Source organism: Egretta garzetta, unplaced genomic scaffold (assembly GCF_000687185.1).
Source record: "Egretta garzetta isolate BGI_Z169 unplaced genomic scaffold, ASM68718v1 scaffold215, whole genome shotgun sequence".
In the NCBI taxonomy this organism is placed as follows: domain Eukaryota; kingdom Metazoa; phylum Chordata; class Aves; order Pelecaniformes; family Ardeidae; genus Egretta; species Egretta garzetta.
In genome coordinates, this window is record NW_009259719.1 from 535,607 (window position 1) to 560,121 (window position 24,515).

The 24,515-nt window shown below is 41.3% G+C and overlaps 1 protein-coding gene across 1 annotated transcript in view; it reads left to right on the forward strand.

Annotated features, from left to right (window-relative positions):
• The window catches only part of UROC1 (urocanate hydratase 1), a 43,642-nt gene extending 22,231 nt beyond the window's left edge, over window positions 1-21,411 (forward strand). Inside the window, exons 12-20 of the mRNA XM_009639216.2 lie at window positions 699-796; window positions 1,049-1,121; window positions 2,521-2,642; window positions 8,044-8,114; window positions 9,080-9,178; window positions 10,863-10,962; window positions 13,834-13,915; window positions 19,186-19,285; window positions 21,271-21,411. Of these exons, the coding sequence (XP_009637511.1) occupies window positions 699-796; window positions 1,049-1,121; window positions 2,521-2,642; window positions 8,044-8,114; window positions 9,080-9,178; window positions 10,863-10,962; window positions 13,834-13,915; window positions 19,186-19,285; window positions 21,271-21,411 (886 nt within the window). The remainder of the gene's footprint in view (window positions 1-698; window positions 797-1,048; window positions 1,122-2,520; window positions 2,643-8,043; window positions 8,115-9,079; window positions 9,179-10,862; window positions 10,963-13,833; window positions 13,916-19,185; window positions 19,286-21,270) is intronic.
• Window positions 21,412-24,515: the final 3,104 nt, after the last annotated feature.

Below are 24,515 nucleotides of genomic sequence, written 5' to 3' on the forward strand. Positions count from 1 at the left end.
ATATAATCTATTTGACTTCAAATGAGGGACATACAACCTGCTTTCCAGTTTCCCAATTTTGTATCATACTACTCTAAGACAAAGGTGACAGAAAGGTAAATTTCTGGGGGGGACTAATTTCAGACAAGCTAGGTATGCCCTAAAACAAATCCAATTTTGTTAGGCGTTGATTTACCTCTCTAGAGTTTCAAGAGGTTAGACCTATGCATGTACAAGTCTGTATGCAACTATGCATTCAGATTAGAACTGGATAATATTAAGTGGAAATAATATCAGAGAGCAGTCCTGGGCTATGGAAAGAAAGGGAAAAGTGGGCTGGTTTGGCCAAGGGAGAGGCCAGAACAGTGATGTTTGGCCATTTTCAGTTTTTCCTGTGTCTGCTCACTTTCTCTGTGAACTTCTTAACTCTTGCAGTTTTGTATAGGCTGTTTTTTGTCATTACCTTCCATCCTCAGAGCTGGCTGCATTTCTTTGCTGAAAGATGAGACCCCTTTCTGGTAATGAATTAAGTTCCCTTAATGACTGTACAGAGATTGAAAGCATTTCAGTTGGTATCTTATGGGTTTATGTCTGAATTTCTCTGGGGTCTTTCAGTTCCATCTGTCTCCCCCTACTCCCATGCCTTTAGTGAGTTCATTATATTATTCTTTTTGATATTTTATCAATCTCAAGAATAACTATTTTGTTCTTTATTTCAGTCTGAAGAGACATGTGGCTGCTATTAACAGACTAGCAGATAAGGGCATGTTTTTTTGGGATTATGGCAATGCTTTTCTCTTGGAAGCTCAAAGGGCTGGTGAGTAGATCCTGGAGTTGTTAGATGGAAACAAGGGCAATCCTGCATGCATCATCCCAGCTGTATATTTTGGTAGTTAAAGGGTTGAGCACTGTGTTATGCTAACTCTTTAGTACCTCTCTTTCTCATTCTGAGACCCCTGACTTCCTCTGTGGCTGAGCTAGAGCCTTCATGGGAACCCAGGTGCAGTCGGATTTTACGTTTTTATAGTTTTTCTTCATCAAGTCACTGACTATTAAAATTATTTTATAGGTGCTGATGTTGAGAAAAAAGGAGCCAATAAAACAGAATTTCGATATCCTTCCTACGTTCAGCACATCATGGGGTATGTTGAGGAGAGTTGGGAATAAAGCTCTCAAGTCCCTTGTGACCCCCTCTGTTTAGGAGGAGAGTAGTACAGAGATTTTACTTAGTGCAAATCTGGCAGTGTACTATAAATGATGAAAAGGAGTCAACCGTAGCAGTAGGAAAATTTATCTCACAGGTATTATGCCAGAGTTAGTCTTATTTTTCTCCACTACGCAGTAATGCCCAGTGTGGTTTAGGAAGATATCCTGTTGGCTCTAAGCATCATACTCATGTTTTCTGTTGGCTTCCTTAGAGTTACTCCTTGCATTTTCCTGTGTACAGGGGAGAAGAATAGCCGGACCTGGAGGGACATGTTGTATGTGATTAACATAAGTAAACTCTCATAGCAGAGGTTTTGCTAATACTTTGTCCTGAAAGGCATGGCGTGTCTTGATAATTTGGTATAAAGCTTTATCCTTTTTAGAATTAAAAGGTTTTATGAATGCAGACACCAGATGTGTGAACAGTAAGCTAAAGCATTGCCAAATCATAACTCTTCAGTCCTTTACATGAATAGCTGCATTTTCTCTTTTGTTGCATCAATTTTCCTTAAGTGGTTCTACTCGAGAACAGCCAAGTCACAGCCTCAAACTGTAACTATATGCAATTTCACTTCTGGGTGCTGAAAGTGAAGAGCTTGTCTCTTCGGAGCAGTAGAGCTCGATTCCAAATCATCAAAGCCTATGTCTACACTGACATTAAAAGCACATCTGAAATAGGACACTCTTCTGCCCATATTGCCAACTGCACCTCTTACCCAAGCTGTGCATGCTGCTTGTAGAAAAAGCTGAGCTCAGGAGGTCTGTTGAGGGACTGGGTTTATAACACCTTTTGCCTCTGAGTCATGCTTAGCTTGCCTATATCATACAAATAAGAGCTTGAACATAGAATGAGGCACCAACCAGATCTATTCTTGTGGAACTCAACTGAAGTGTGTCTTACTATTGTGTGTAAACAATGTGGGCAGCAAATGAGTCTGGACTCAAGCACTTGTTCAGCACCTACACCTGTCTGATAGTGTAGATGCACTGAGCTAGCCTGGCTTAAGGACAAAAAGACCAGGCAGCAGGGAGAGAATATCTGATGAAACAAAAGAAAAATTACAATTCATCTGATGCACTTGTTTTATTGAACTGCTCAACATTCCTATCAAATTTCTGGCCTGACTGTATTTTTATATACCAGTTGATGGCTGTGTGAAACAGCACTGTTTAATTTCTCAATTAATGGTCCCTGATGCTTCTGTTTAGATTAGTTCATTGAAAATGTTTCAAATTCTTCCCTCTCCAGCTAATGAAAGAAAAGCACTGCTAGCAGCCAGGATAAATAAGGCAAGAATTTCAACTATCTCTTAATGAAACATGTTCTCTTCCCAGGGACATTTTTTCCCTGGGATTTGGGCCATTCCGCTGGGTTTGTACCTCAGGTGACCCACAGGATCTTGCTACCACTGATTCAATTGCCATGTCCGTGCTGGAAGACTCTATACGTCAGGGAGGTAAGACACCATCCCATCCCCCCATCACGGGGGGTGCTTTTGAAGAGAAAAGGGAACAGTTGTACAATGTGTGATTGCTTTTGGCTCTAACTGTAGAAAGCACTCTTTTGCCTGTTCCCTGGGGCAGGAAAGTTCACTGTTCTCCAAACTCCAATAAGGAGCGTAATCAGTAGGTAAAATATAAAACCACCATGTAGAGAGGTTATTGATCCCAAAGTTATCATTGCAATTTTGACTAAGAGCATTTCTTTTAATTTGTTACAGATTTTCCTGTACTTTGTCACCTTGAAAGTTCCAGGCAAACTATCTTTCATTAACAGGTCTCAAACAGTTTTTTAAGGGAGGCGAATTGCTTTGCCCCTGTCTCACAGGTGAATGAGGCATGGAAATCTAGGGAAGTTAAGAGGCTAGCAAGCATCAGTGGCAGGAAACCCAGGTTTCATGGGTGTGGTGCTCCATCCAGTGTCATTTATTTGTGATTACAATTTTGAGGTCTTTCTTTATCCCCTGCTTAGGAATGGGAACTGAGACAAAGCTAATTTTGTTAGTAAACATGAATTCTAATTTCCCAGGTTGCATTTTCCCTTTCTTTGTCTGCTTTTACAGTAGCTGGACAGCAGACTCAAAGTGTCATTGTCCCCTAGCACTGAAGTCCTTAGCTCTTCTGTTTTGAGAGAGTGGAGCTTTGTGCTTTTCAGGATCAAAGAAGGAAATGGATCATAAATCCAAAGCATATTTTTTGGGGAGGAGAGCATGATATATTTATCTGGTAATACTGAAATATTTGTTGCTTCTTTCATGAAATACATCATTGAAATACGAATAGAAGCATGAAGATTTTGAATGCTCTCCTACTTGTTCTGGAACAGTTAGCATTGTTAGGATCTAGGGTGGTATTTCTGAAAAGGATATATCACTGTGTCCAATTCCGGGCTCCCCAGTTCAAGAAAGATGAGGAACTCCTAGAGAGGGTCAAGAGGAGGGCAACAAACATGATGAGGGGACTGGAGCATCTTCCCTATGAGGAAAGGCTGAGGGAGTTGGGCTTGTTTAGCCTGGAGAAGACTGAGAGGGGATCTCATCAACACGTACAAATATCTTAAGGGTGGATGTCACGAGGACGGAGCCAGACTCTTGTCAGTGGTGCCCAGTGACAGGACAAGGGGCAATGGGCACAAACTGAAACATAAGAGGTTTCAGTTGAATATGTGGAAGAAATTCTTCACTTTGAGGGTGACAGAGCACTGGAACAGGCTGCCCAGGGGGGTTGTGGAGTCTCCTCCTCTGGAGATATTCAAAGCCCGCCTGGACAATGTCCTGTGTAACATGCTCTAGGTGAACCTGCTTTAGCAGGGAGGTTGGACTAGACAATCTTCTGAGGTCCCTTTCAACCCTTGCCATTCTGTGATTCAGATATGTCTCATTTGAAACAAAACTACTGTTGTCTTCCTATGATGTAACGCTGGTGTCCAGCTTCCTCTTCCTCCCCAAGAGGTGAATTATTGATAGAGTGGTTCTGACCCTGCAGGGTTCTTGGGTCTGTCTGTTCTTTTAAACTTCCCTTAGGAGTCATCTTAAAGAAATAACACTGGAATGTGAGGTGTTTTTAATGTGATGGCCCAGAAGTGCCTCCCCTGTTCTATGGATATTGAAACTTTCATGTTTGTAAACCGGGTCCCTCAGCTTTTTTGATGGGAGGGTGAAATCCAATACTATAATGCTGGATCTATCTTCAAAAATTTGCAGTAATTTTTCTGCCATGTATTGTAATCTCCAGTCATCTTCTCTCAAGACTGAATTGATGCAAGACCTTTGGATGGTTTGCGTTGTGAGACTAGGAAATAACTCCGTTACCGTGTGTACAATAGTATGTAGGTGTTTATGTAGATGGTGATGTAAAACTGGGGAGAGAAGTCTCTTCCACAGACAAAAAACATTGAACCTTCACATGATATTCTTAATTTAAGTAAAAAATTAATTTCAAAAATCCCAACAGGTGAAAATGGGCTTAAGGGCAAGGCTATTATTGGATTTGCTGTTGAATTTGGCAGGACAAGGGGAATAGGATTTCAAAGAGAAATGAATCAGAATTTAGCCAGAAAATAAACAGTCATTTGTGGATTCATGTTCTTGAGTATTCCACTTGCTGTCCACTCCCTATGGACCCGGGCTTGGACCAAATTCCAGGGTCTGGATATCCTCAAAGACAATACACATCTAAAATCTGAACCTACCTGTGAATTTTATAAAAGAATTTGTTATGATGGCTGAGTGAAAACTCCACAGAGCTGCAGTCTGTTGCATTCCAAGTCTAAACTTTTGACCTGGCCTTGAGTCCAATGTTAAACATTATTCTCCTTTTGTGGAGTTGAATTTTTGCACGTAAACCTCACAAACTGTGGGAAAAGTCCTATGTAGTTTCATTATCTGCTTCTACTCCTAAGGTACCTGAGCTTTTAACTTGGCCTTTGCATGAGAGATGCAGTACTGATGATTGGAGTAGAACTTGGATTTACAACCTCTGTGGTAGTTTGAAGGCTGAGCTGATGCATAACAACAATACAAATCTCCCAAGAGCAAAGGGAGCCAATCTCTGTGTTGATGAGGACTGTTCCTCTGAGTGCACAATGCTTTCTAGTACCTTTTAAACCCTAAATAAGTACAAAGACCTATGAAATACCAAAAGCAACACAGTAGCTTGCTTACCTTCAAAATGTATTCCTGTTGGGGTGTGGAAATGGGGGCAGCAAATTAGCAAATGAGACACATGTGGAGCTAATCTGAAGTTAAGGTCTTTCTAGAGAGCTGCAAGATTTTTCAGTTGCAGGATGTAAGGCTAAATAAAAGGGAGGATTCTTTACTTCCCCAGGGATAACTGATGAAATCCAACTTTGGACACACCACAGTTTAGGACCAAGAATGTGACTGTTTATTGGAGTTGGCTGAGAGGACAGAGGAGGCTGAAAGGCGGCTGTAGCCAGGTGGATGTTGGTCTCTTCTCCCTGGTAATGGGCGATAGGACGAGGGGAAATGGCCTCAAGTTGCGCCAGGGCAGGTTTAGGTTGGACATTAGGAAAAATTTTTCACAGAAAGGGTTGTTAAGCATTGGAACGGGCTGCCCAGGGAAGTGGTGGAGTCCCCATCCCTGGAGGTATTTAAAAGACGGGCGGACGAGGTGCTTAGGGACATGGTTTAGTGGTGGGATGGCAGGGTTAGGTTAACGATTGGACTTGATGATCTTAAAGGTCTTTTCCAACCTAAAGGATCTATGTGCTGTGTTGAGATATGTCCTTGTAGCCAGTATTCTCATCTGGTTTATCTTCTGGATATGTTCTGTAGAATTAACAGACAGTAAGATCTTTTCTATAAGTGTGTGCACTGTGAAGTATAAAATACAGTAAGTGGACTCTGAGACAGCTTATAAAAGTGATAGAAAGGAACTCATTCTCTCCTCGGTTTTCTAGAGTAAGTCCTGTAAACTCTCATTAAATATCTGTAATAACCTAAGCGAACACTACCCATTACCTTCTAGAAGGTGTTTCCTTAAAGGTTATGAATGGTAGCACAATCCTCCTAGGACAGCACGAGCAGAGATTTCATCTTTCACTCCCTGTGAAGCTAAGAGCTGACATGTTAATCCTCATTGCAGAGTTTAGAAGCTATCACTTGGACCCAACACCTAAAGCACTGACAGGTCTTTTTAGGATCATTAAAACGCTCTGTATGGAAGGCCTGCCTCTGCAGGAATGAGTATATTTTACATTTCCCTCTAACAATGTGTTTGACCTGGATTAGATATGAGTATCTTGCATTTTCCTCTTTCCTTTTTCTAGTTTTACTGTGCATATCTGCTGACATATTGCCTAGTGGAAAGACAGTAGTCTTTTAACACTCTTCTCAATTACTGGGGACAATTTCAAGTTACAGTGTGCAGTTTCTCCAGTTTGACTGACTTTCAAACCTAAGTTTCAGATTTAAGATTCACTCTGAGATTGAGCTGGACAGGGTGCTGGGCCGTTTTGTCTAGACTGTGCTTTTGCGAAGAAAAGTTGGACCAGGTGAAACTTGAGGTCCCTTCCAACCTGGTATGCTATGATTCTGTGACGTTATATGTACATTATAATTTGACTTGAAGATAGGTGAGAGCTGGAAATTGATGGGGAACATGCTATCTTGGCATCTGCAGAAATGATTGTACCTTGAAACTCTAACGCATGAGCAAGTCACTGTGGCTTAGCATGTTCCCACATGGCAGCTGAGCCATGGTAGCTGACCATGTCGCTCAGGACAAGGTAATGTGATGTTGCTTAGCCCATAGAGACCGAGCCTACAGGCAGTAACTTCTTCAGCCATTGTAACCTCCTCTGAGCACACACCCGGCCTGTGTGGAAAGGCATAACTAGAAAAGCCCCCAAAATTAAGGCAGTAAGACAATGCTTCTGTCCCGTTCGATACTCCCTCTCCCTTTTGTTCCTCACTTGCTACAGATGGTGGCTACATGCCTGTGGAGGCAGCTGATTGCACTGAGGTCACTGTGTATCTCACTGATACGTACCATACTTCACTGTCTTTCACTTCAAATATCTTTATTCTTATTTTCCTGTGGTTTGGCTGATTGAGATGGAATGGCATAGATATAACTGGGAAGAGAAGCTGGAGAATATAAAATCATTATATAGAATTCTCTTCTCAGATAACAATGCATATATCTAACCAAGGTGTAGGATGGATTTACACATAAAGTAGCTACTCCTTAATAGGTTTTTCTGTGTAGTTTGTGCTCCACAGTAATGCAAGACAACATACCTCAATTTGTAGGATGAGACACCTCACTTTTATCTTGGGATAAAAACATTCATGTTGGCCCTTTTAGTACAGGGCAACTGTTGTGCTATAAATCTATATCCCAGCGTTGGTGTAACTTGTCCTCGAGTATGTATTGCCAGCTGCTTCTGAGAATTTCTGCTGGCTGACTCAAAGGAGTTATTTACTACCCGATGCAAGACTGGGCTGTGGTATCCAATGTCATGGAGTTTGCTAAAGCTACTAATTTAGCAAAGTCTCGGAAAAGGGTTGGGCATTTAGTAGGCAGAAAGCCAGGTGACCAAAAATGAACAGTACATGTAACCCATATTTCAAGGTTTAATTTAGTTTGCTAAAGATCTGCATGGAAGTTATTATTCCAGCTGCCTCCTAGGCAACATCTCCTACATCCTTCTAAATATATGGTACCAGTTACTCCATCAGCTGCACGGAGGATTCTATACAGCATTTCCTATATGCGTGCTTGTATCCAAGAGTAGAATTTCACTTCCTAGTGCTGTCAGATGAATTAAATTAAATTTAGAGCACATTGCATTCATTTTCAAAACCTCTTTTCTTTCTTGCTTTCTCTTGCAAGTGAGCACATCTGTGAAGCAGCAGTACCACGACAACATCCGCTGGATTCGGGAAGCTGGCAGGCACAGCTTGGTGAGTGCACAACCTCCTTCAGCACATGCGACCACTCCTGGTCCAGAATGCAGTTTTTGAATGCTGGAGTGAAAAGTGGGAATGGGCATGAATGCAAACACTGGCTGTAAGTCCCAGTGCTGATAACTTACTTAAGCCTCTATCCACAGCAGGGTTTCAGGGTGAGCTGAAGCAGTTCTTTCCCTTCACTTCCTCATCTGGAAATATTCAAATAATCCAGCAATATCTAGTCTCATACCTGGAGTGAAACATGTCAATGTTTCTCCATCCACCTCATTTGTAACTACCTTTCTTCCAGAGCACTATTCAAAATGTCCTTCTTGGCGTTGCTTTGGCCTGACCTCTTCATGCCTGCAGTTCCCAGTACACTTTCCAAAACAGGTGATGAGGCCAAAGAATTGCTATCCTTTTGCATTGTGGCAACCAGGATGCCAGTGAAGCATCCTTTGTTTTTCTTTTAGGGCAGGCTCTCACTGTGAAGCTAACTGATAACACTGTAGGGCTCACATGTGCTCCTCTCATCTGGAAGCCAGGTTGGTCTGTGGGGTAAAAGCTGAAGAGGAACATAGCTGTGCAGGACAGATGTTCTTTGCCATTCTTTGTCTCCATATTTCTCTTCCCTTCCAGCCCACCAATGCCGGTTCCAAACCTCTGCTTCTCAGCTGTTGATAAGGGATTTGTTGATGGGGGATTATAGCCTAGCAATCAGGTTGGTTTAAAAAGTGGGATTTATTGAACAGTAGCAGCTGAATACAGCAATACATCTCACTGATTGTGTGAGTGGAGATAAAACTCAGTTCAAAGAGGGATTTTAATTTCTTTTTTCTGGAAGCTGGATGTTGATGAAGAAATAATCTGCACTTTCTCCTACAGAAGGGGTCAATCTTGTGACTCCATTTATCTGGGGCCTGAAGATAAGCCAGTTGCACAGAGAACCTTATCGCTCTGGCATTTTTATTTTCCAGGTTGTTGGCTCTCAAGCTAGAATCTTATACTCTGATCAGAGGGGTCGTGTGTCTATAGCTGTGGCTATTAATCGAGCGATTTCTGAAGGAAGGATTAAGGTTTGTCTTTTTTGTCTTGATATGGTCTGGTAATTGTGTTTAATATCTGCGGCTGGGGTGGCAGGTGGGAAAGGAGAAAGCTTCACCCAGTGAGAACAGAAGTGCCTGCTGTTTGTATGGGACCAGTATTCTATTCGCATGTATTAGAGCTCAGTCTTGGGCTTTGTCTGTCACCAGTATTGTGCTACGTAATAGAAGAGAGACTGGTTTAGAAACTCCAAAATATGCTACCTTTTATTTCACGGTGGGAGTCCACCTTATTTTCTATTTGGGCATCTATAAGCACAACATAACATGCTGTGAATTGCTGAAAACACGAGGCAGGGACAGTAACTCCTTAGCAGTGCCTCCAAAATTAAAAGTAACAAGAGACCCTGCCAACTGCCCAGTGCATCTTATCCTCTGTCCCTCGCTGTCAGCCATATTATGGCTACAGCCAGCTCTGCAGTCAATTTTTATTTACATTGCATATGTGAATGAAGAAAATGCCACTCTAGTGCATAATGAGTAATATCTTGCTCATCAGAGTAAAATCCCACTGACCAAAAGTACATACTATGGGCAAGATTGCATAGGGATTTTCTAAGTTCTTCATGAGTGTTGTAGGTAGATGTACCATGTGACATCCTGGGGGACCAAAAGCCTGAAGACACCACTCAGTTGTTATACCCATTACTTGCTGCGTGTACTGCAGCATCAGACCAAGGCATGCTTGCTCATTCATCTTCATCTCTTTTATAGTTGAATTACAATTACCCTTTTTAAAGGGGCAAAATCAAGTAAAACTTAGAATGGATTCTAGCTAGGAAAGGTCTGGGGTTTGTTACTCAGATGTTTATTAAAACATTTCAAATGCTGTTGACCTTCTCAGGATTCAAAATGAACATTGCTGCAAGCTAGTCTTAAAAAATAAACCTGATCAGACAGAGCACTCCCTTGGAGCTACAACTGACAAGGTCAGACTCCCAGGACCTTCAGATTTTGTTTCTACAAATCTCCATTCCCCTTCTCGCAAGCTGGGTGCTCATGTCTATTTTCAATGATTTTTCTAATTCACTGCCAGCATAAAACAGAAACAGCTAATTCCAGACCACACCATGCCAAGAGTGAATTATCCTTACATAAGCATGGCAAATGATAATGAAGACCTGCAAGCTGATCTAGATTCATACTGTCAATTAAATTCCAGATCAAGAATGGACTTGTTTGAGCTGTATGAAGTAACTGATTTTCATTGCTATCCTATTTTTAGTTTTGAAGTCTTCCAAAAGAATGAAAAAGTGTAAAAATTCTTACTGTTAGTTTTCATTTTCAACAGTAAACAAGAACTATTTTGAATGAAGATTTTTGCATACTGAAATACCTTTGAAATTTCAGCCAAGAAATGCTCAGATGAAATAACCATACTGCTTCCCTTCCTTTCCCTGCCCTCCTTGGAGGATGTTGTTGGCATAAAAACAAGCTCTTGTTCTTAGTTTTGAAAGGATGGTGGCTTTCATGAACAGCGTGTGAACAACTGTTTTATAATGAATAATAGCAGTCAGAGAAGGTGTTTCAGGGGTTTAGGAGAGGGGACAAAGCTGAGATTTGAAATTAAGACAGAAGTGAGTTCAGCAAATGAAGATCCTCAATAACATTGACAGTCCATGAAGGATTCCATTTTCTTGTCCTTGGTTTTTTGTAGGCTCCAGTAGTCCTCAGCAGAGATCACCACGATGTGAGTGGGACCGACAGTCCTTACAGAGAAACATCAAACATTTATGATGGATCAGCCTTTTGTGCAGGTCAGCGGAGCAGCTGAGGCTTCTCTGTCCAGGCAAATGAGGAAATTGCTTTAAAAGATAAATTGAGGTTTTACGCAACATTTCAAAAATGTTTTTGTTTAACCCTTTAATCCTAATTAATCAGATTTCTTAAGAAGCTTTGTTGGATTTAATAGTGATAGAGATGAATGTGGAGCTAGTTAAACAGGAGAGGTCCAGAACAATGCTGAAAATTCAATGAAGATGCATCAGATTTACCTGAATGTAAATGGAGAGCAGTCTATCTTGGAGGACTGTATCTTCTGTTTGGTTTTAATTTTGCACCTCACTGTTTCAAAGAAGTGATCTGAGCAGAATTACATCTATATTTCCTTGGGATCCACAAGATCAAAATCGGGTCTACAATAGTATTTTGCTTAAAGTGAAAAGATTCACAGCTGTGTTCATTTCACTGCTTGAGGACTCAAGAAGAGTTTCTGAAGGGAACTCTTCTGGTCATAAGAGAACACACTTTGATAGTAAAAGCATAAGAATGGCAGTCAGGTGTTCCAGATTAGACTCCAAGCTTTGTTGCTCACTTACAGTGTGACTGTGGGCAAATCATGTAGGTTTGCTGTACAAAAGGAGCCTTTAATTCTGCACACCTGACCTGAGCTAACTAGACTCTGCTTTTAAGTTTGTGAAATGGTGCTTTAGAAAAATAAATGCAAGAAGTATCAGATTGGAGACCTGAAAGAAAATGAGTGAAGCACTAAGCAATTCGTAACCTAAATCTTCCTCAATTTTCCGTCCATGAAGTGGAAATTATGATAATAGCTTTAGCCCAGTAGTGTTTCTGCATGTCATGAGCTGACAATCACAAAGCAGCTTGAGATTGGAGGGTACAAGCTGCTGTAGAAAGAGAAATTATGATAGAGGTAGCTGAGTATATTGAATTACTTCCATTATGGGTATTCATAATAGTACCAAATTATGGCTCAATTTTAAGGAGAAAAGTTCCCTGCTATCTTAACTGTATTTCCTGATGAAATGAGGCTTTTAGCTGTGTCCATCAGTCCCACTTCAACACTTTTTGAGTATGTTGGCTAGTTCTAACAGGCCAGATGGATAGATGCCTTGAATAATGTTTGGTTCTGACAAGCTGTGAGAAAATGGTGCAGCTGCACAGAGAACAGCACTCCAAAGTAATGTCTCCACCAAAGGGCTTAACAACATAAGTAAACCTCAGGCAATGCCCTCAGAAGAGGGCAACAGAAACAAGGCTTGCAAAACCCCATTGCTCATCGTGTTATGTATTTTACTTTACATTTTGTGATTTACATGAACAATTTTCCTTCCCTAAAGGCTTATCTAAAGCCTGTTGGCCACTGATTTTACTGGTCTTTGAATCCAGGCCTAACTCTGTTTTACCAGATGAGCCTCTGGAGGTAATAAAATAACATCTTAGGTCTTCCTCTCTCCCTTCTTTCCCATTGTTTTAACACCATATTTGAGCTACTTCAGTTGAAATTGGTTCCTCTCTAGCACACAGGAATTTTCCAGAGTGTTTGCCTGTCCTATTTTGTTTTGCAGTAAGTACCTCAGCCTGATCCTTGGCAAACATGGGTCATCGCTGCTTGGCAAAGTGTAGTTCGGCACAGGCATTTGCACAGTTAGTGACTCTTACCAAATTGAAGGAGCAGCATGTAATTGCATCGTTAGTCCACTTGTGAGGCTCCTTCTCCAGCCTCCACTCTTACCACGATAGTGGATGAGGAAGAAATCTGTACATTTTTAGAATATGGGGATTTTGATCTCTCCCATTCCCTCTTGACAGCACTGTAATTATGATAATTGGGTTATTAAAGTGACATAATGCCAGATAAAAGATGTCATAATGGGGCTTTTGACAGGGTTTAGCATAGATTAGTGCTCAAGTAAACTCATTTTTCCATCAGACGTGTAACAACTGCGGGTCTGCAGATGTGGCTGGTGGGGATATTGCTGTTTGTCTCTTATTTTTTGCTGTTAAAAGCACAGCAAATGATCTACTAAATCCATCCTGAATTAAATCTGGACAACTGTTTTCAGTAAATTTTACCCTGCTAGTCTCTGTGTGTACTTCTTTCCACCTCTAGATATATCCTCTAGCACAACTTGTAGGGAACATACAAAATTCTAGTGCATGTTTCTGTGGAAATCATACATTTGACATTAGTCAAATGACATTTGTCTGCTAAATTATTTTTCTTCATTTTTTTTAGAACAAAAGAAACCTCTGTGATTTCAGTAGTTCATGTTCAGCGTAAAATTCCCCCATGTGCAGAGAATTGGGGCCAATTTCACTTTCATACCAACTGTGTTGCCAAAATGCAACTCCTTATCCTTAGACTGGCTCTCTTCACAGGGCTGAATTAACTCCGCAATCTGATCTGAAAGTGCTTCAGGCTTCTGAGAACCGCAAATTGTGTAGTTTTCCATGTGTTCCCCCCCATTTTGAAACCCTCCACACAAATGTGTCCAACCTGTTCTGCCACAAATCAGGCATCCCAAAGGAGAGGATTGTATTTCTCTCCACCCTCAGGAGGTATCTCCCAGCTGAGGAGTGGTACTTCAGCTGCTTGAATTGGATCACAAATGCAGAAAGCACCAGAGTCCTCACAAACCTCCGTGTGAAATTGGCATTTGCTTCCTCCAGTGTTAGGGGCAAAGAGCAGGAAGAAAATATCTGTTGCCTGTTCCTCCCAAGAATGAGATGCTCGGTGTGTATCTGTGAGACAAGCTGTGAGTAAACCCTGCCTCCAACACTGCCCTCACACAGCCCAAATGAAGGTGTTAGTGGAAGGAGTCGGAAGCACAACAAAACCCCAAATGCAGCATGTCAGAGCCATAACGCCTTTCCTCTCTTCCTAGACATGGCGGTACAAAATTTTGTAGGAGATGCATTCAGAGGAGCAACCTGGGTTGCATTGCACAACGGTGGTGGAGTTGGCTGGTAAGAAATTATTTACGTTTCTAAAGCTGGACCCTGAATCCTGTTACCACTGCTGTGTATGTGCATGGGGAGGAGACACAGGAGGGGAATTGCAGAAAAAATGTGTATTACTGGAGAAGTGCAGTGTCATGATCATGGGAAGGATGGGTTTGGAGTTGAGGATGTATTGTATAGGGTAAAATGTGGTATTGTATGAGGCTTTTTTAATTAATGCCCATATGTCTAGAAAAAGTGTTTTGGACATTGGCCACAGCACAGTTTGGAGAACTTAATTTGCCAAACAAGGACAAGTCTGCCGTGATCTTTTTGAACAAATCCTACTTCCAAAGTTGTCTTCACACATGCACAGCCAGAGTGTTAGTGGATGGATTATGTTTAGGTTTCCCCTTAAGCTGTATTTAAATCTGTGACCTTAGGACCCCAATATAAATACCCATGTGCTAAAGTGCAACGAGGGGTTATTGATACAAAACAGCTCAGGTGCAAGCAAACCCCCCAGTCTTCTTTTCTCCCCTTGCTCGTGCCTGGTAAGGTAAAAGACCACAGCCAAGTAAGGACTTGATTAGACACCTCCTTCACATAAGATGCAGCACTAAGAGAAATGTCTAAACTGAAATGCAGCAAGAGAGAATTTTTTTTGTATACAGAGCGAAATTAATCTCCTTCATGTGCCACTGAAAGGTTACTCTGGGTTGGCAGAGGTTTAGGGAAATAGAGAGCCTGGCCATGCTACAGAGTCTTTAGTTCAGGTTTGTTCTTTCCAGCGTAGTCCAGCAAAGCCTCTCCCATTTACAGTCATGTCTTCAGTTAGTGTTGTCACCAGTCGAAAGGGGGGCAACCCCCTGTTAAATGCTGTAGTGAACCCTCCCACTTCCCTGTTCTATCCAGCTCTCAAATATGCCAACAACAGCAAGCCAAAGGACTTGTAGCAGATGTTATCCTCAGAGACATTTGATGATAATTTATTATTACTCATCCAGATGATCTGGATCTAGAAAATATCCCTTCAAGTCAGATGGAGAATTCCCTCTCCTGTACTCTTAACTCCTTTGATTTCAGTGAAGTAACTACTGAATAGAAGGTACATGAGAGCAAAATTGCACAGTGGGATAGGAAGGATTTCTGAGGGCATAGACACATGGAGTGAAAATCTGGCTTTACTGATTTCAGTGGTAACACCCACTGTGGCCGGGATTTTATTCACAACTTCCATAATTCTGAATGGAAAACACATACCAGAATATCTGCTTTGGCCATCTCAGTCTCAGGCTCCAGAGACAGCAGGAGACTAGATCTGTCTGAATGGCCTGAGCTGAGTTGAACATTTTAAAATATCTGCTTATGAAATATAAGCAAAGAAAATAACTTTCCACTACATGTTGTGCAAAATATTTGGATTTTTTAATAACTGATAATTGTAATTATAACTGATAAAATTGCAACTGTAAGACTTGCTAAAATAATTAGTTATGCCATGAATATTCTGTGCATAGATGATGCTTAACTCTAAGGATGCAAATGATCATATTCCCTCTCTCTCTGGCCTCTGTAAGGCCAGTCCCTCCTGCATGTTTCTAGCCCTCTGAGCATTTCTAAGAGAGATTGGCTGAATGGTGAGACTACCCTTACTTCTGGAAAACTGGCACTGGCCACGCTGCAATTATAGTTATATTGGTTTAGTTGTTTCTTAAGTGAAGTTACATCATTAGAAAGAAGCTCTTCCCCGAGGCAGAGCAGAGGTGCTGTCGTTTATGTGATGCATCAGAAAATTAGCACGTGGCTATTCACTGAAATCAAAATATCGATGCAAACCCAGGGTTCGGCTATTCTTTCTGACATTTCCTATGGCTGCTCAGAGGCTTGCCATTGTGGGACAGTATCTGCTCACCTTGTTCTCGGGAGCAGTCATAGCCCTCTGTGATTAAATTACTGTGCTTCAGTGAAGAACGCAGAGCCTGAAAATTAGGCTTGTCTCTGCATGAGCCTCAATAAGCCACCATGCTGAGACTCAGATGTGGTAACAATGTCATGTCATTAGGTGCTGTGGTCTGGAGAGCCCCCGAAAGCCACGGCAGGGCAGGTGGCTCTGCTTGCCTTAACTAATTGTGGCACCACCCTGGCTAGTTCAAGTGCTGCACCCCTGTGCCTTCTAAAGAGGAAGAGAGGAATAATTTAAAGGTGGTAAAAGAAGCAAAACCAACCCCCAACCACAACAAATTACTTTCTTTGCCTGGAAGAGACAGATGCCTTTAGGTTCTAGGACCCTGTTTTTCTTTTCCTCTGGAGAGCCAAAAATTCAGCTGGTTTTGCCATAATGAAATCTCCATGTGCCTGATAAAATCTTCTTGTCATCAGCTGATTTGGAAAAGTGTAAGTGCATGTGGAAGCTTTATATATATTTACAAACAAATGTGCACGTGATTAGAGAGAAATCAAGTTGTCATTGGCAAGTTTCTGTTCAGGGAGTTCAGAAATGGCAATTGCACTGTGTTCAGCTACCAGTCCTGAGGCTGGACTCACCTGGAACTGCTGACAGATCTGCCACGTCTTCCCTATGAGACTAGAGAAGTGCCTTTTACCTCTGATTTTTCTGTGCTACTGCCTTGTGGGACAAACAAAAAGCAGGATTAATATTTATTTAGCTGGAATCTGCATCACATGTGCTGTTTGAGAGACTTAAGATTAACATAGTCTTGACTGTAATTACAGCAAATGAATGTTATTCACTTCTTGCTGCCTGTTTATTTGCAGGAGAATGTATGTTAGCACGGAGCCTGAGTAACCTGTAGTAACAAAAAGGCAGAAGCAATTTAAGAATTGAACTGCACTGCTGACAGTGTGACATCTTGATTGTGAGAGGCCTTGTTTTCTTTGATCACCTTAGAAGGAGACATCTGGAAATTATAGGAGGTAGCTTAGGTCAAAATGCCACATGTTTCTTTAATTACCCAAAAATGTGACCCAATGCTAACGAAGGCAAAGAGCTCTCCTTTAAAAGTGAGAGGTTTTGCTAGAAAATCCATCCGAACAAACATTATGTGTGATTTTTAGACAGTCGGGCAGATTCTGATGAGCGATTCTGATTTACTCTGGAGTAACTCCATGGAAATCGATGGAGAGGCTCTAAATTTATGGAGTGCAAGTGAGATCAGACGCTCACTGTTCATGCCTAAGCTTCAAAGAATGTTCTTTGGAATGCTGTGCACAGAGGGGATCTTTGCCACTGAAGGAACATCATCTTCCCATGTGGAAGCACTGGTCCAAAGGTCTGATTTTCTTACTGCCTGATATTGCCAATAGGCTGTCCTGAGGTGTGCTCGTACTGTGATCCCAGTTACATTGCAACGGCATCATTGGTCTGTACTCTAGCTTGGTACTTTGGCAGTAAAAAATAGTGCTAATTTGGTCTCTGTACACAGCAGCAGCAGAATATGGTAAGGTAACCGGCCTTGGCCTTGATATAATTAATTTGTAATGTTGTCATCCAGTCTGGTCCCCTCTTCTGGAGAAGATGGTAACAACATGAGCTCTTCAAAAAGTAGAATTTGCAAGAAATGCAGATGTTTGGATGTTTGTTTTCATCCCAAAATGAGACTAAGAGCAGAACTAATGAAAGATTTCACACAATAAAAAGACCCTAGGAATTAATTTCCAGGCTGAAAAGTGTTGACAGTGTCAATCAAAAAGAAACATTTTATTTTGAAGAGTCAGAGCTTACAACATTCAAACATCTCAATTGAAAACATGACTTTGTTTAAAATTTTCCTGTTAAAGATAAGAAACTGATCCATTCCCTGACATTCTGCTGTGAGAACTGTCAGTTTCAAGAAAACTCTGCCTTTCAACAGAAAAGGTATTTGTGATAATGATGTATCTGATAGTGGTAAAGCAGAGGGAATTCACAGAATGGTGTTGTGATGGTGAGATCTGGTGCTCTAAGTTCCTTGCTCAGGTATGTGATAAGGTCCTACTTAGCACACAGGTAGTGTGCATAACCAGTGAAAGGGAATTAACGTCACATAAGTAACAGCATTCCACTGAAAGTGAGAAAATGTGATTTTTAGTTTCAGGAAGATCATCTCAGGTCTGTGGGGCTCCAGTGTAGCCTCATTTCCCCATTTCCTGAGAAGCCCAAGTTACTGCTGGAAAATATACAGTAAGAAACTATTCCTTCCTGGACTGGAAGACACCTAACTCCTGTCTGATTCATGGATATGTCTGTGGTTATTCTATGTAAATTTTGTAAACTTATTAATGATATTAACTATAAACCACAGAGGACAAAATCCTGCCTCCAGGGACCTCCATTAGTAGTCTCTCATACCAATGTGGTGGTGTATGATATGCCATGTCCCTCAGGTATTGCTGATGCTGAGTTATAATACCAGAACTCACAGATTTACGGCAACAGATAATTATCCAGCTGCATTCACCACTATTCACCATATGCAAAGAAACAAGAATTTGAGCAGGCCAGACTCCAAAGTCAGACACAAGATGTTTTGCTCTACGTGTTTTCCGTGTCCTTTTAAAACCAGACTGGTATTTCTCCCAAGTATAATCTGTTAGTTTTAACATATTTCTGTTCTTCTTCTGCCAATAAGTCTGCTTCCTGAAAAGCTGGCACTGATGTCCTTAAACATCTATGTATTTCATACAAAATGAATGACTGCTTTTGAAATGATCGAGGCAGATGTGCATTAAGTGGTGGTTAACACTTTTTTTTAATAAAATACTTATGCTCTCTCACTTGTCCCGAGAGAATATAAATAGATCCATCTGTCTGCTTCAATAAGTACACAATCCTCCTCACGATCTTATTTATATGGCAGGCTCTAGCATAGCAAACATGAACAGCTTAACCTTTAAAAATACCCCGAGAGAGGTAACTCTCCAGCCCATCAGAAGTGCTAACCTTTCTTTACTTTTTCTAGAGTCAGTACAGTGCGTGGTCCTCAGGAGATGCAGCACAAACGTAATTTTTGGCACTCCTGCTTGGAGCAGATACCTACTGCTAGCTGGGCATTACAAGAAAGGTAGAACTGGTTTGCTGCAGGTCAGGAAGCTAGGCCTTTGCCCTGCTAAATTTCTTTTTTTTCTTTTTTTTTTTTTTTTTTTTGTGGTAAGTATAAAAGGTCACTGGTAGTGTCACAGCACAATTTCTATGTTCTCATCCTCCTTCTTGCAGTGCAACTGAACAAATTAACTCCTGTGAATTTTGTGGGATTGGTTTGAATTATTTTAATTCTGTTACATTTATATTTCTTTAGGGGTGAAGTGATCAATGGGGGATTTGGCTTGGTTTTGGATGGATCCACAGAGGCTGAAGAACGGGCTAAGATGATGCTCAGCTGGGATGTTTCCAATGGAGTAAGTAAAACTCATTATATATGTTTGCCCCTGCCTCCGGGACTGTTTATTTAGGTACTCAGTTTCCAGTGCTCCTATCCTTTTTAACTGAACAGGAGTATGAACACTCAGGCAGGAGTTTTGGGGATCTTTTTGTATCCCAGGAATAGTATTAGTGGGCCAAGTGACTCATTCTATTCACTGCTTCTAATATGGGTGGTTATGGGCTTGATTCCGCTAGAGCCAATGAGTTGTTTGGTTTGGTTTTTTTCTCCAACCAACTTCAAAGGACTTTAAGTCAATAAAAGAGGCTGAATAATTCTTGGGTAAGGAACTTACCATAAAGAGTCAGGACCACCCCCTCTGACTTTAGAACACATTAGAGCCCAATAGTTTCCACATATCTCAGCGTATGTTTTGTTATTTTTTTAAACTGAAAGGGAAGTTTGCTTATGATAATTTTGTTAGACATGCTGGCATTGCTGTTTGCCTACATTATACAATTGACAATTATATGAACTTTAGTCTTGTCTATTCCTAACTTCTAGATCTAGGTATCTTGAAAGGTTTGTCATTTAAGTGCCAGCTCGTCCAGCCCTTGCTACCATTAGAGTTTTTGCATTCCATTGGTGTCCAGATGGATCCTATCTGCTTTAAGACTAGGATCCCATCCCTGAAGCGGCAGAGAGGTTTTGATTCAATACTTGCAGGGAACCTAGTCAGCAGCACATAGTGATGCACAGTCCCATTAAATGACAAAGCCTGTTGCGTTTCAGTCACAAACGTCACAAGGACCTGATGTATTGAGGGAGCTCCTTGCCAATGCTGACGTGATCTGTTCTGTTTTACTTCTCAAGAGAATTGCAGAATTCCTTCGTGCCTTAGAGCTAAATGTTTTTTTTTTTTTCTCCATAAGGCCTGGCATGACTGGGGGTAGAAGAGGAGGAGGAACAATTTCCACATATTCCCTGTCCCAGATCTGAAATAACACATTAGTAAACTATTAAGGAAGAAGGAGGAGGACAATTATATTAATTTGTAGATTAGAGTAATGAAGACAAACCCTTAACATGCACTGTGTATCAGAGACAGCCTATTAAAAACCCAATAAATCTTTCACTGCTCTGATTTATTGCAAGCAAAAGCCCCACTCCTCCACACATGTCTTGAAAAAGGACAATCTGAGAATGCTACCCATATTCTATACAAGACTGGAAAGAAACTGGAGTATACGCGCGAAAATGTACTGTTATTGCTATGATCCTGGGAACTTATTAGGCTTACATTAATCATATGCTTAAATATTTTGCTTAATTGGAACTTAAGTATTCTCTTTCTTGAACACTTTTGAGCCTGAATATTTCAGACACCAATTTGCAATTCATAATTGTAAGGCATTGAATAGAGGGAAGGACTTACTTCCTTTGTGCCAAATCTTGACTTGTTTTCATCTGGGGAATCATGCTTGCACACAAATCAAAATGCAGGCTTTGCTCTGGGAAGAGGCACTTACCAGTTCCATGGCTGTCCATAAAGCTTTATCCTTATGTGCTGGCAGAGAATTTGGCTCCTTTATTTCATGGTTTGAAAATGCATTGAGTGACACTTTCCTTTGAAATATTTATCCCACTACAAAAGCATTGATTTCTTAAATGATAGTTATCTAAAGCAAGTGCTAGTTTTACAGAGCTGGGATGGAGTGCACAATTATTTTTAGTGAGAGAATCTTGTAATGTTTACAAGGTACCTGGCTTGACCAATGTTATCTGCCCAATGTTACTTTTCTGCATGAAAATGTACCAAGTCTATCCAAATACTACTCATAAAAATGAAGTAGGTATTACAAAAATTACTTTCAAAATGAGTAAGGAAACCAGAAACTGGCAGAGCGTTGAAAGATTTGTTGTCCTGAAATTGGGTACCAGTGTTTGTGCAAATATTGTGTCAGATGGATGTGGCAAGAGAAATCTACAGTTTTCACACCCATTGATTTTCTGCTCTGACAGGTTGCCAGACGCTGCTGGTCGGGTAATGACTATGCGTATGAAACGATCTGCCAAGCAATGAAAGAGAAAGCCACATTGAAGGTGACTCTCCCTCACAAGGTGGTGGACGAGAACATCTTGGAGCAAGCCCTGAAACATTAGTGGTATTCCTAGTGCAATGGTGTCCTTGCGGATACATTTGAAGTTGCTTCCTTGATACCCTATTTTGCTCTCTGGCCAAATGATAAAAGTCTTGAAAATGTCTCTTCCATGTGAGTTCTTTTCTTCCCCTTTGATTTGTTAATGGGGCAAACCTGTATCTGTCTGTGACAGGTCCACTGATGTCGGGAACAGTCCTTCACTAACATATTCAGAACAACGTTTGCAGTAAGAAACTAATCATTGTAAGGAAAGGAATTGGAATTTTGTCCCTGAAAATTAAATGGGGAAAAAAAGAAAAAAAGAATCCACTTATTCCTAAATTAAGAAGGCTCTTAGGTCTGGTAGATCAAATGTGGAATGGAAATTGGAACTCTTCATTCTAATTCAGAGTTTGCTGCTATCAGCAAAGAGCCATGAAATCCAGTAGCCAAACTTGTGGCTCTGTAAACAAACTTATTCTTCAGCTGGTGGAGGATGTACTGATATCACATGTGCTAGACTCAAGCTTTTCTATATTGCCATAAAAGCATTTGGTGATTGCAAAGAAGATTTTCACCACAAGCAGGAACAGAATGCAGCAACAGGTAAATGGGAGGAAAAGTCTGTGACCAGTAAGTACTAGACCATTTCCAAACACCTCACAGCAAGGCCAGGAAAATATGGAACAAATCATGATAAATTAGTGTGAGCCAAATTCTGCATCATTCTGGTGCCATTCTGCTGAATCTGATCATGTGTGTGCTTTGCTGCCTCACAGTGAAGAGTTTGTTCTTCTGTAGAAGCCCATTGCACTTGAGCAGTTCCTAAATGGATGGAAACCTCCAGAAAAATTTAGATCCTTAGTGCTGGCTGCTGCTGCTTTTTAATGAAAAAACATGGCGTACCCACCCATTTGGATGTGAGTGGTGCAATTAGTAAAGCACTGTAACAAAATGATCATGTAGCCTTTCCTCCTGAAATAAAACACGACTGATGTGAAACCAAAGCACCAAAGGCCATGTGGGCTTCCTTCACACAGAAGTTGATTATGAACTAAAATAGAGATACAAGTGTCTTTTTGGCCTGCCTTTTTCCCAGGAAGAGCTAGGAAGGCGCACAAGGCAGTGTGCATAGATGCAACTGAGAGAAACCTTCAGACACAAACACAGAGCATCAGCAATCCCGTCCCCCCATGTGCAGGTGGTACGGGACTTCACCTGGTCTGTCATTCGGGCTCCTTGGCACCGCATCCGTTACCCCCTGGGAGGGACAGGGGTTACACAGGTAAACCTGCGTGGGCTGCTGCACATGAGGGGTGATGAGCTGCAGTCCTCAGGACTGTGGGGTCTCAGGAAACTGTACAAGGGTGGCACTTGCCAGGTGAGCACACTGCAACTCTGTATTGCCTCTGGTGATGAGTAAGGGAAACTATTTTGAATCACAAATCAGTTCTTTACCCTGTTCACGTACTGTATATGTCTCCAGATGAATAGTGAGAGCATGGCATCTGCTTGTAACTGAACCTTCTGTGAAGTGCAATCTGCAGTTGATCGGAATTGCTTTATATTATGGAAAAAAACCATCCACATTGCCAAGTTATACGACTGAGAAGTGAGTAGTTGTCAGCCAGATTTGACAGCCTTTGCTTTGACATATGTTATGCATTACCTATTATTAATAACCACACTGGACTGAATCCAAAGTTAGTACCTTGGTATTGTGCAAAACCCCTCTAGTCTTCATAGCCCAAAAGCACTAGGGTACCTTTTTGTCGTGAGGAATAACCAGAAAATATGCTGGCTTTTCTGTACTAAGGAACGTGGAGCTGCTGCATAGATCCATCTTAATTGAGTTGTAGTTCTGAGTTGAAAATCCACCAAAGACAAAACGTAGCAGAAATATTTCTTATGAACTCGTAATCTTTGTATTGTTTAGTATCGGGGTACCTGCCAGCACGCTCACCTTCACATCCCAGACAAAAAAGGAGCCTTGTTTTCATCCTTATAGCTATACTGACCAGGGGATGTAACCTTGCAAGTACCCCTGTGTTGAATGCTGCCCAAGTCTCTGGGAGTTTAGAACTCTGGACTACTTGTAGGGAGACATAGAACCAGAATGTATGAGCACAATTCAAGAGCTGTTAGTTGAAGTTCAAGTTATAAAGTCTTTGTCTGTTGACTAGGTGGCATAAGGCAAAATGGGTTACAGAAAAGCAGTGAACTGATGAGCAGTTGGTCATATTTATGACTACTCACTGTTGTCTGTTTTAATTATGAAGTACATATAGTTATGTCTATACATTTAAAACTACTTTGGTCTTTTAACTGCGTATCTCAAGCACTTAACAAATGTGAACTGAGGTTTACAATACCTTTGGGGAGGGCACAAGGAAACAGTAACCTGTTATTGCCTGGGATGAAATAAGTGGTTTCCAGCATACAGAAAACATGACCAAGACCAGTGTCAAGATTCCCTTTCTGAGCCCTGCTGAGCCTCATTTTATCTGTTCTCTACTTGTTTGCTGGGATGGTGAATGGGCTATTGTTCTGTGGGGATGCTGATGTCATTTTTAGGTAGCTGACCTCATTGCTGAACAAACCCGATACAGGGAGAGCAGTCTTCAAGCCATGCATCTGCAGGCATTGCAACAGATCTGGACAACAGATACAGAGGTGGTGAATTTCTGTAGTGAAGTCTCGAGCTTGCCACAGGATGAAGCACAATTCCTAGGATACCTTAATGCTTGCCTCAGAACACAGACACTTGTCCTGAAAAGCTTGTGCCTGGTTGCTGCTAGAGGCAAGAGCTTGGTGACAAAGGATAATTCTTGCAGGATACTCAGATATATGTAACTACAGTGGTTTTTAATGGTATAAAGTTTGTGATGCAAACGTGCTGCTAGCTCTCCTAGTTAGGGTCCTGTTGAATCTCTCCAGGCTGTGGCAAGCACAAGGGATTGGTGGCTTGATTTTTTGGGTTTTGTTTATTCTTTTCTCCTTCAGGTTTGATATCCTTCAACTGGGGATGCACTGTGTGTTAAGCAATAAACTCCTGAGCAGATCTTTCCATTCCTAGGAACACGAAGGAAGGTACTGCAGAGACCTCCATGGGGAGATAAGGATGGC